Raw genomic sequence first — 12,756 nt, forward strand, 5'->3', positions numbered from 1 at the left:
CCTTCCATTGACTAAAACCAACCAAAGCCAGGGCTCAGGGGAGCCTGTGGTGCAGTCCATTAAAGGTCAGCACAGAGAAAGACAGAGGATGAACCTGCGGAGAAATGTAAAACATCTGCCACACCTGCCGCTTTTTATATACCCTTTAGCCAATATGTTTCCAAATTCTTGTTTATTCGTTTTTAATATTAATAAGAATTGGCTGGGAGTGGTGGCTCATGCCTGTAATCCCAGTACTTTGGGAGGCCAAGGTGGGTGGATCACCTGAGGTCAGGAGTTTGAGACCAGCCTGGCCAACATGGTGAAACCACATCTCTACTAAAAATACAAAAATTAGCCAGGCATGGTGGTGCATGCCTGTAATCTCAGCTACTTGGGAGGCTGAGGCAGGAGAATTGCTTGAACCTGGGAGGTAGAAGTTACAGTGTGCTGAAATTGCACCACTCCACTCCAGCCTGGGTGACAGAGCGAGTGACTGTCTTAAATTAAAAAAATAATAATAAGAATTAATAATCTGTCAAGTATGTACTATAGTCCCGGCACAATGCATTATCTCATTTAGTTTTTATAATATGAGGCAAGGAGTATTACCTTAATTTTACAGATGTAGAAACTGAAGCTTAGAGGTTCAAGTTTACTAAAATCATACAATGAGTAAGTGACAGAGTCTAAACTTGCACCCAGCTGTGTCTGATCCTATAATCTCACCGAGCTATGTTTCTGTCCTGGGCAACCTCTGTCCAATTCATCCCTTCCTCTCCATTTTCGTGGATACTGCTTGGTCCAGCCCTCCAGAGCATCCTTTATGCCTGATTTAAGTTGCACTCCTTCCACTGGGCCTTGGCAAAGGTCTCTCTCTCTCTATCTATATCTATATATACATATATAGATATGCACTCCAGAGCTCTGGCTTTGATATATATATATATATATATATATATATATATATATATATATATATGGAGAGAGAGAGAGAGAGAGAAAGAGATGGAGTCTCACTCTGTTGCCCAGGCTGGAGTGCAGTGGTGCAATCTCGGCTCACTGCAACCTCTGCCTCCTGGGCTCAAGTGATTTTCCTGCCTCAACCTCCCGGGTAGCTGGGATTACAGGACGCACCACCATGCCCGGATAATTTTTGTATTTTTAATAGAGATGGGGTTTCACCATGTTGGTCAGGCCGGTCTTGAACTAATGACCTAAAATGATCTGCCCACTTCGGCCTCCCAAAGTGCTGGGATGATAGGCATGAGCCACTGCGCCCGGCCTTTGGCTAAGTACTCTAAGCCACAGTCTCTTTTCTCAATGGAATAACGTCTCTAAGACCAGGGACTGTGCCTGATACAATTTTTTAATCTCACACTTCTGGCCCAGGGCCAGAAATAGGCAGTGCTCAGGGAATGTTTAGTGACTGGGGATGTGGGACTGAAGCCTCCATGCATCTTCAACATGCCCCTAACCCGCACAGTTTAAACATTCATCTGCCTGAAGCTGCACGTAGTGACATCTGGAAGACCCATTCACAGTTTTGGCTAAATCTTCCTGCTGTTCCTTCCCCATCTCATCCTCTAGCTCCCCACAGACTGAAACCCAGGCCATGTAACTACAGTTCCTTTTTAAGATCTGTGCGCCTTCAGACATATTGCTAGAGCTCCAATTTCCTCCTTTGTAAAACTGGGATAATAAAATTTACTTTACCACATTTACAACATTGATGTGTTGATTAAATAAGATGAGGAATGGAAAAATGCTTTGTAAGCTAAAAACCATTCTGCAAATATACAGGATTATGAATGTCCCACTAAGGAAGGCCAGAGGCTTCTGAGTGGGTTCTGAGAGAGAAATCAGAAGTAATTGTACTTTTGAGCTATGTGCTGTGAGGGTTTGTGAATGTTGAGATGACCCTTGGGTTGTCTATAGTTTAGATGTCAGACTCTGAGACAAAACAATTCATGCTGCTGGGAGAAGGATGGCAGCTTTGTTTTGACACTACTGTAGGGTACGCCTGCTTTGTGTTTTTGGGAAAACAATTACACACACAGTCTTGCATGTGAATGATTCCAGTGACTTCACCGCTGCAGGTCCTGGAGAAACTGCAGGGACACCTTGAACTGTTGGAGCAGAACTTTCTGGCCACCAAGGACAAGCATCTGACTTTGCAGCAGCAAGTCCACAAGCACGAATCAACAATCGTTGGTGACTTTGATCCAGAAAGGTCAGGTTTAAACCAACTGTGTAAGGTGGAAGGGTCAAAGGTTATCTCCTTCAGGTGGGATTCTGATGTGGCTGCTGTCTTAGTGCTTGGAGAGCCACTGGTCTAGAGTCAGCAGAAACTGTGTCACCAATGAACAAAGTGTCATCTCATGCCACAGACAGCATGGAGGACCTGTTGAGTGTAAGGTGCTGTGCTGGACATTGACTCAGATGGAACACCCAAAATGAACAAATGCTTCCTGGGGCAGAGGCATTGTACCAAAATTTTGCAATTTGTTGAATATCATTATAATTGGTTTGGAGACCCAGAGGAGCCTAAGAAAACCCTAGAAAGGCTCACATGATAACCACAGTGGGCCTCTTCTCAAGTTCCTCCTCTCCTCTCCCTCTCAGCTTTTTCCTCTCTTATCTATCTCTCCCCACACCTGTCTTTATTGTCCTTGCCTGGTTCTCTCTTCTGTCCCTCTCTTTCCCCTTTTCTTTCCCATTTACTGATAATTCCAAGGCGCACTGGGCAGGAGGGGGTCATTGTAAAGTTCATTGGTGTCAGGGTGAGGGACCTACAAATCCTGATAAAGGAAAAGTGTTAAAGCTTAAAGTTAAATGATTTCAGAGTTAATTCACATTAGAACCTTGAACACACACTCCAAACTGAAGTTTCTAACTGGTGGTTTTTATGGCACTGTATTCTCCTTTCTCCATTCCAAATAATTTTAAGCTGTATTCCAGGACTCAAGGAGAGGATTCTTTCCCTATAATTTCCTGGTATAAATTAAAATAAACTATTTAGTAGGCTTAATATTTGTAAGTTCAGCCCTTTCTATTCATAGCATTTTAACATGGAATTGTTGTTGCCAAATTTTTTAATGGTTTACATTTCAGCCCTAGCGTTCTGTGGTATTTTTTTCCCCAAGGTATGGTTTTACTTTTCCAAAATTAAGGGAACCTCTGTCTACCTTTATTTCAATACTGAGTAATTAGACAGTAAGGATGAGGTTTTAATATTGATTTTTTCCCAAAGGCTTTTTTTGGGGGTAGGGGAAGAAAGAACTCTGCATGCTTCTGCTATTTAAAATTAATAGAGTAAGGATATTTATTTTCCAAGGAATCTTCTGTTTGGGCAGTCATTTTAAAGACAGGTTTCTGTGCACATTAAGACCAAAGTTATTCAATGTCTTATTTATATCCTAGCTACAACCACACTGTGCCTGGCATGAGTATAAATAAAAAGAGCTTCAACTGCAATTACATTCCATATATGGGAGAAGCTTTCAACACTGGGGCAAGGGAGGGACCCGGCCTTTCCCAAATCTCAGCTAAAGTCGCCTCAGGACAGGCAAAGACTGATCAGCTCCAGAATAGTCCCCTTGTTCTCAAATGGGCATAATGTGACAAGGAACAGAATCCCATACAACCCTTGGGTTCTTGATATGTTGAGAACCTTGTAAGTGTTGAGTCCAAAGGCTAATGTAGAGGGCTTTCTGGAGGGGCAAGAATTCTGCAAATTCATTGACTAGTCCTTTGTTTACATCACCTGCTGTGCTCTTATTAAAGCCTTCTCATTATTACCTTTACAAGGTAATACGCAAAAATATTTGCTTGGATTTCATGCATCTTGCTTGTCAGAATGTAGTCCAATAGTAATTTGATTCTTTCACATATTAACATCAGAAGCCAAGAATTCAAGAAATGGGGTTCTACCTTCATCAGCCACTTCTCCCTCAGAGTCTCAGCATAAAATCTTATCTTCTGCTTTAAAGAAAAGATCACAACTTCCCTCAAAAATGTCTCTTACGTCTCCAAATCCCCATGTTTTCACCTCCTCTCCCTTCCTTAATTTGCTCTCCAACCTCTCTAGCCACGGTCCTTGAACCCATCCCTTTCTACTTCCTTGAGGCCTTGCTCCATCATTTCATTTCTTTTATTATTATTATTTTTATTATTACTATTATTATGATTTGAGATGGAGTCTTGCTCTGTTGTCCAGGCTGGAGTGCAGTGGCACGATCTCAGCTCACTGCAACCTCCACCTCCCAGGTTCAAGAGATTCTCCTGCCTTAGCCTCCAGAGTAGCTGGGATTAAAGGTGCGTGCCACCATGCCTGACTAATTTTTTCATATTTTTAGTAAAGATGAGGTTTCACCAGGTTGGCCAGGCTGGTCTTGAACTCCTGACCTAAAGTGATCTGGCCACCTTGGCCTCCCAAAATGCTGGGATTACAGGCATGAGCCACCGTACGCAGGCTCATTTCTTTTAAACTTTCAGTCTCTCCTTGTCCCCTGTTTCATTCTCTTCTGCCTGCAAGATCACAACATATTTTCCTATATTTTATTCAATTATCACTTTGTTTTTTTCATGCTTAGATCTTTGTCCCACCACTTATTGAATAGGGCAGCCTTTCCCCACTGGTTGAAAAAGCCCCTTATATCAGATACAAAACCTCCACATGTATACAGAACTGTTTCTATTCCATCTCATTGATCTATGTGTCTATTTCTACATTATCCACATAGTTTTAAACTATTATAGGTTAGTGCATATTTAGAAATGTTTCTTCTTTTTAAAATTTTCTTTTAGCTATTCTTATACACTCCTGTTACTAATAAACTTTATAATCAGCTTACTAAGTTTCTTAATAAAATTTTACGAGGATTTTGCTTAGGATTGTATGAATTTATAGGTTAGGTTGGGAAGAATTGAAATCTTTGTAGTGAGTATTCCCATCCAGGGGCATGTTTTCTTCATGCAGATTTTACGCATTTTTTTGTTAAGTTTATTACTAGCTATTTTATAGTTTTTCTGAGTATTGTTGACAGATGTTTTCTCTAACTGATATTATAGGAAGTATTTCTATATTGTATATTTAACTTGTACTGGGCTACCTTATGCAATTCTGTTCTTAGCGTTTTGTTGATTTTTTAGTTGATTGTCTTAATTTTTAAGTATGACAATCCATAGCATCTGAAAATATTAATAAGCTTTTTACTCCAGAATATTTGTATTGTACTTTCTTTTCTCTCCAATTCTTATCTATCTCATTTCTTTTTCTTTATTTCATTTGCTAGGTTTTCCAGAACAATATTGGATAATTAATATTGGTGAAAGACAGCATTTTTTTTTTTAGACAAAGTCTCACTCTTGTCCAGGCTGGAATGCAGTGGCACAATCATAGCTCATTGCAACCTCAAACTCCTGGACTCTGGGATCCTCCCACCTCAGCCTCCTGAGTAGCAGGGACTACAGGTGCATGCCACCACTCCCAGCTAATTAAATTTTTTTTTTTTGTAGAGACATGGTCTCCCTGTTTTCCAGGCTAGTCTCGAACTCCTGGGCTCAAGTGATACTCCCACGCTGCGGCCTCCGAGAGTGTCAGGATTACCAGCGTGAGCCATAAAAGACAGCATTCTTGTCACGTTACTACTAATAATGAGAATTCTCCCAAGTATGATTCAAATAGATAAGCTTCATCAACAGAGTTTTCTTCTATTCCTAGCTTTCTAGAATTAGGGCTTTTGTTGTTATTTAATTTAAGAAAACGTTTAATCAAATGGGATTTAGAAATCGAGTTTTTCTCCTTTAATCTATTAATTTAGTGGAATATATTAATAAATATACAAATGTTGAACCACAGAATGAGTTGGGCAATTTTCCCTTTTTTTTTTTTTATTGAGATGGAGTCTCGCTCTGTCCTCCAGGCTGGAGTGTAGTGGCGCGATCTTGTCTCACTGCAAGCTCCGCCTCCCGGCTTCACGCCATTCTCCTGCCTCAGCCTCCTGAGCAGCTGGGACTACAGGCATCCGCCAAGTTTTTTGTATTTTTAGTAGAGACGGGGTTTCACCATGTTAGCCAGTATGGTCTCGATCTCCTGACCTCGAGATCCACCCATCTCGGCCTTCCAAAGTGCTGGGATTACAGGCGTGAGCCACCGCGCCTGGCCCCTTTTCTTTTCATGTTCTGGAAGAGTCTAATAATATAGGACTTATCTGTTGCTTAAAAGTCTTGGTAGAATTATGTTTAGTGAACTCTAAGGTTCTATACACGTGCTTCGGGGTCTGCATATACTTGATTTAAATTTCTCCTTTAAAAATATATGTTGAAATATATATACTTTCAAACTGTAATAAATTACATTTTAAACTACATAATACATAAAAGTTAACATATTAAAGACATTGAAAATTTTTTAAAAGGCTTGGTAGAACTCACCCATCATCCCACTCTTCATGCCTTTCGTGGAGTAGATTTTTAACACTTTCCATTTTTCTCTGGTTATTAGTCTTTTCATATTTTCTACCTTTTTTAAGGTGAATTTTAATAAATTATATTATCCTAGAAACTTGCCCAGTTCACCTAAATTTTAAATGGTGTTGATAGGGATTTTTCAATGCCTTTTGATTTAAAATTTTTCTTATTTTTCCTTTCTCATTCTTAATGTTATTTGTTTTTCAGACTTCCAGTGGTTTGTTCCATAGATATTTTGGAAGAAAACATGTTTTATTTTATTGATCAAATTCTTTTAAGTCTCATTTATTTCTAGTAATTTTATGAATCATTTTCTGTGGTTTATTTTATATTCCCTTTTCTATCTTCCTATTTTAAATATTTTATTGATTTTTGATTTTTTTCCCCCAATAATGCATTTAAGACTAGAAGTTTTCCTCAGAGTACTGCTTTAACTGCATTACATTGGTTTTCCTATGTTATTCTCTCATTTGTCATTGACTTGTAAGTTATGCCTAACATTCATTTTTATTTCCTACTTAATCCAAAGCTATTTAGGTATTAAAATTTCTAATTAAATAGGGTTTTTTTTTGGGGGGGGCTATCTTTTTGTTGTTAATGTCTAGTGATAAGAGAATGTAGGTAGTATAATTTTTAATATTGGATTTTCTTGAAATTTTTCTTTGTGGACTGTTACGAGGTAAATTTTTATAAATGTAATGGATTTGAAGAAAATGGATTCTCTTTGTTGGGTAAAATATATATTTATATACACATACACATATATTCATATGGATTAGAACTTGTTAATTAAATTATTCAGATATCTAATATTCTTCCTCTTTTTATATTAGCATAACAAGTAATTCCATAGAATCACAGTTCTTAGAATCCCTTGTAAGGGATCATCAAAATCATCAAATCCAGATAAGTAAGGTACAGTATTGTTATCCCAGGTTATAAGTGAGACATTGGAGGCCCAGAAATACTAAGTGATTTATACAAGGATACGCAGCTAATGGACAGCAGGTGAAGATCAGAGCCCAGGCTGTCAGAGAAACTATGAACAGTCATGCGGGCTCCCATTATCCTTTGTGACAGAAGACAGGCAACATTAATAATATAAATCAATGCTGTATTCAAGAACTGTCATTATTAATTAGAATGCCAACCACATAGCCCAGAAGATGCCTGTGTGTTTATGTTTACTTAGAAAAGTGGAAGGTGAAATCTTCAAGTTGGAGATGCTACTTGAAGATGTTAAAGAGAAAATGGATGAAAGCAAATATACTTCAGCTCCTGCCCTTCCTGTGAGTTCTCCAGTTACCCTGGATGACTTGGCCTCCACCTCCTCTTCACTCTCAAATGAGGTAATACAGCAATATACAGTCTAATTTTGTGCCAGGAAAAATGGTGTTTTTGCATTTATAGACTCCTAATTCATGGATTCACTGAATTCCATTTTTAATATCTCATGAAAATTTAACTTTCCAAAGACCCATGAATTATATTATTTTAAATGGAACCAGCTTTTAAAGATTAGAAGCTATTTCAAGTGTTAATTTTTGAAACATCTTTATAGTTTAGGATGTAACAACGCTGTTTAAATCCATTAAACCACTGAAGAGCTATTTCTTCCAAATTAATAAGAAAATTTTTGTAGATCAAGCCTGGAAGAAATAATTTTTTTTCTTCATAGTTTTGTACTCACCCAGGCTGGAGTATGGTGGCACGATCTCAGCTCATTGCAACCTCTGTCTGCTGGGCTCAAGTGATTCTCCTGCCTCAGCCTCCCAAGCAGCTGAGATTACAGGTGCATGCCACCACCGCCTGGCTAATTTTTTATATTTTTGGTAGAGATGGGGTTTCACCATGTTGGCCAGGCTGGTCTCAAACTCCTGGCCTCAAGTGATCCGCCCACTTGGCCTTCCCAAGTGTTGGGATTACAGGCATGAGACACCTGAAAATAAAGAATAGCGCACTCAGTGAAATAATTATTTCTCATGAATCCACTTCTGCATTTTCCTTCTCTCAAGTTAAATTCTTTTGGATTTCTACATATGCAAGATTGGGAATTCAAATCAACCACCACTGTCTTTCTACATTTTTTGCCTTTGTAGCCTCAACTATCAGAACATTCAGACTAAAATTAAAATTCTGAGAAACAGAATCATTTAAATAAATACCTTAAATTGACTCTTTAGTTTCATACAGTATTTGAAGCCACAGCCTGGGGCTGATATTCAAACTTGAATGAGGATTTTGTCAGAGCGAAGGACAAAGTGACAAAGATTATGTCAACATTAGCCCTTCCGAAGAAGTGTTTGCCTCCTCAAAGCACTTACCTGCCTGGCAAAATCTCACTCATTCAAGGCCCAGCTCTAGCGTCAGGTCATTTATGCACCCTTAGTCAACCATCCTCCTCACCCCCAAGCCTCCCGATCCCCCGCACCTGGAAGAATTCTTGGTCCTGGCCTCTGTGTCCCTGCAGCACTGGGTCTCGTTTGTCTCTGTGACTCTACACTCATCTTTGAATCCTGAATGTCCAGCTGAAAGCCCAGGAGAGTCGATGCTTCATAGAGGAATCCCTGAGCCACTGTGGATGTAACAGCCCATCTCAAGGCACGCAAGCAGTCTCTAGGCTCACAGCGGCTGCCCTGCTAGTCTTGGACCTGAAGGAGTCACAAGTCTTTGTGAGGCCACCTCAGGGTTGGCCCTGCCCTCTACCTGGCAGCTCCCTGGGGTCTGGATCTGCTCTTCTTTACTTGGTCCCAAGTTTACAGCTACTGTTGTGAAATGATGAGAACTCTCTAAATAACTTTGTGGGAAGTGGTTCTGGAAAGAGTCTAGTGCTGGCATCCTTCATTCACTCAGCAGTATGTATTGCTATATGCTAGCACTTTTCTAGGTATTGGGGATAAAACATGAACAACAGACAAATCACCTGCCCTCAAGATGCTTACATTTCTGTGAGAGAGATATATACATACTTAACAAATTAAGCCGGGTGCGGTGGCTCACACCTGTAATTCCAGCACTTTGGGAGGCTGAGGCAGGCGGATCACGAGGTCAGGAGATCAAGACCAGCCTAGCCAACATGGTGAAACCCTGTCTCTACTAAAGATACAAAAAATTAGCCGGGCATGGTGGTGGGCACCTGTAATCCCAGCTACTCAGGAGGCTGAGGCAGGAGAATTTCTTGAACCTGGGAGGCAGAGGTTGCAGTGAGCCGAGATTGTGCCATTGAACTCCAGTCTGGGTGACAGGGCAAGACTCCATCTCAAAAAAAAAAAAAAAAAAAAAAAAAATTAACATATAATTATGAAATGTTAAAAGCACGGTGCAGAAAATAATAATACATTCCGCGTGACTCTGAAGCCAGACTATCTGGGTTCACATACTGGCTCTGTCACTTATTAGCTTTGTGATCTTAGGAAAGTTATGCAACCTCTCTGTGCCTCAGTTCTCTCTTCTGTAAAATGGGGATAATAATACTTACCTCACACGGCTGTTATGATGTTTAAATGAGTTAATATAAGTAATACACTGAAAATAGGGCCTGGCTCACAGTAAGTACATTACTCCTGGGTGTTAGCTATCATGACTATTAAGTAATGGGATATGACCAAAAGTAAGTAAATGCAGAAGGTTTGAATTACTAAGGGAGAAGGTTTTTCAGAGAAGGTGAGATTTGGACTGAGTCTTGGAGGATGAGAAGGCAGCTAGATAAGGAGCTGGGGGAGACAGGGGTGGGGACGTCAGGCAGGATGTTATGGTGCCTTAGGGGTGCTGTAGAGATGCTGAACTGATTTTGAGTCACCTCCAGTGGGACTGTGGCTCTAATTCAAGTCCTTTTGTGTGGCTCCCCCAGATTCCCAAGGAGCACCCTGGCCACCCTTCTGGGCCTCGAGGCTCAGGTGGGAGTGAGGCAACAGGGACACCCCAAGGAGGGCCGCAGGAGGCCCCCAATGAGGATCTCTGTGAGCTGGCTCTGCAGACGTGAGTCCTCGCCCTGGAGCCCCAGAAGACACAGGACACAGAAAGAGGCCCCTTCCTCATGCAGCCTCCAGGGGGGCCCATGGGGCTCCCACAGGAAAAGCAGTCTTAGACCACAAGTTACAAAGCCTGGTAGCCGGGCTCCTCACCTGCCCCACCAGCAGGGCCTGGTCAGCCTCTGCAACCCTCTGGGCAGAGATCTGAGGGACAGGACGGCTGGGGCTGGGGGACACAGGGAGAAGTGAAGGTCAAGTGGCCGCACGAGGCCCACAGCACTCTCTGCCTTAGGTTGCTCGCTCCCACTGTCCCAGGGATGCTGCCAAATGATTCCCAATAGTGGAGCTCCCAGGTAGCTCAAGAACTGATTCTAAAATTCAAACTGCTTTTTTTTTTTTTAATTAGTTACCTAAACAGTCATTATGGAGATGCAGCTGCCCAGAACAAGCCAGACCAAGTGGCCATGAGGCTGTCTTCTAACTCTGGGGTAATGTCCTGCAGCCGGGGCCTGGCTGGGTTCTTCTCATTGTTGGCTCTTTAACTAAAACCAGTGTTGCTGAATGTGACTGTGAAATTGGCATAAACAAGATCACCTACCTCTTCCTAATGGCATCCTGGGTGTCAGTGCTAGTGATGGCTGGTACTGCTGACGCTTTCCCACTTTCAGCACTCCTGAGAATCTTGGCAGGCGTACCTAGACCAGAGCTTCTCCAACTTCTCCGAGCCTATGAATCAGCTGCAGATCTTGTTAAAATGCTGGCTCTGAATCAGTAAGTTTGGGGTGAGCCTGCAATTCTGCGTTGCTAACAAGCCCCAGGTGATGCCAAAGCTGCTGGTTCTGGTCTGGGGACCACACTTTAAATTCCGAGAGTCTAGAGATTATTTCATTTTGAATGAATTGGAAATGCTGGGATTAACAACCCCGGGGTCTTAAATGATAGCAATATGACAATAAGCAGTAAACGATGATGTAATAATTATGTTGGCTCAGAGCTTTACAGTTTGCAAAGTCTTTTTGCAGAGGAAGAGTAGTTTAGAAAGGTGAGATTTGTTCAGGGTAAATGATAGGCGATATTAAAGCCCAGGTCTCCAACTCAGGTGGAGGGGCACCTTCCTGCATTCTGCTAATATAAGTCTGCCTTAAATGTCAGTGGAGGAGTAACCCTGTAAGCTTAGCAGTGATAAAATATAAAAATTAAAAAAAAAAAAGGGAAAAATGGATTAAAAAACCCTTTTTTTTAAAATTATGAAACTGATACATGCTTATTACAAGAGAAATGAGAAAATAAAGAAAAGTATAAAGAAGAAACTTCCACTGAGAGGAAAATCAATCTTTTTTTTTTTTTTTTTTTGAGACACTCTTGCTCTGTTGTCCAGGCTGGAGTACAATGGTGCGATCCCGGCTCACTGCAACCTCTGCCTCCTGGGTTCCAGTGATTCTCCTGCTTCAGCCTCCTGAGCAGCTGGGATTACAGGCATGTGCCACCACGTGCAGCTAATTTTTGTATTTTTAGTAGAGAGGGGGTTTCACCATGTTGCCCATACTGGTCTAGAACTCCTAACCTCAGGTGATCCACCCACCTCAGCCTCCCAAAGTGCTGGGATTACAGGCATGAGCCACTGCGCCTGGCCCATTGCTAATATTTTAATGTATATCCTTCCAGTCTTTTTTCTCCTATATATACATTTTGGCCAAAATAGGATTTTACTATATATATATTGTTTTATGCTTTTCATTTAATGTTATATTTTCAGCAGCTCTCCACATCACTTAGAATAAACCTATCGCTTCATTTTTGATGACTGCACTATATTTCATTATACTAATGTACTCTGACACATTTAGACAATCTCTTATTGATGGAGATTTAGTTTTTTCCAGTTCTTTTATATTATAAACACTGCTTCAGGTAACATCATTTGACATGCAAACTTTTGTAGTTGATCATTTCCTTAGAATAAAACCCTAGGATTGCAGTTAATGGTTCAAATGGTACATGCTGAAAATTCTGATAATCTGGCCTTTAGGAAGGCCGTGGGGGTTTATAGGCTGAGGGCAGTGCATGGGAATGTTGGTGTCCCCACTTTGAGCCTACTCCAGACATTTTTTTCCAACTTTTGCTAAATGCATAAGTGAAAACTGATATCTCATTATTATAATCTTGCTATTTTTGAAATTCAACCTATTTTCATGTGTTTCTTGGCCACTCGCACCTCCTCCTTGACAATATTGATATTTTAAGTTGCTTACAAAACTGAAACCACCATCAATTAAAAAAAATGTAGATAGACAACTGACAAAATATTAAGAGCAAATAATGTTCATTGTTG

General features: G+C 40.7%; 1 protein-coding gene across 5 annotated transcripts in view; it reads left to right on the forward strand.

Moving 5' to 3' along the window:
• Nucleotides 1–12,756, forward strand: part of AKNAD1 (AKNA domain containing 1) — a 42,391-nt gene that overhangs the window by 12,970 nt on the left and 16,665 nt on the right. For 4 of the 5 annotated variants that reach the window (XM_063664546.1, XM_054483604.2, XM_054484104.2 and 1 more), the window contains 4 exons: nucleotides 2,079–2,212; nucleotides 7,646–7,802; nucleotides 10,304–10,431; nucleotides 10,831–10,912. In XM_063664546.1, the coding sequence (XP_063520616.1) occupies nucleotides 2,079–2,212; nucleotides 7,646–7,802; nucleotides 10,304–10,431; nucleotides 10,831–10,912 (501 nt within the window). The remainder of the gene's footprint in view (nucleotides 1–2,078; nucleotides 2,213–7,645; nucleotides 7,803–10,303; nucleotides 10,432–10,830; nucleotides 10,913–12,756) is intronic. The other variant, XM_054486405.2, reaches the window with a different exon arrangement.

Source organism: Pongo pygmaeus, chromosome 1, assembly GCF_028885625.2.
Source record: "Pongo pygmaeus isolate AG05252 chromosome 1, NHGRI_mPonPyg2-v2.0_pri, whole genome shotgun sequence".
NCBI classification, from domain to species: Eukaryota; Metazoa; Chordata; class Mammalia; order Primates; family Hominidae; genus Pongo; species Pongo pygmaeus.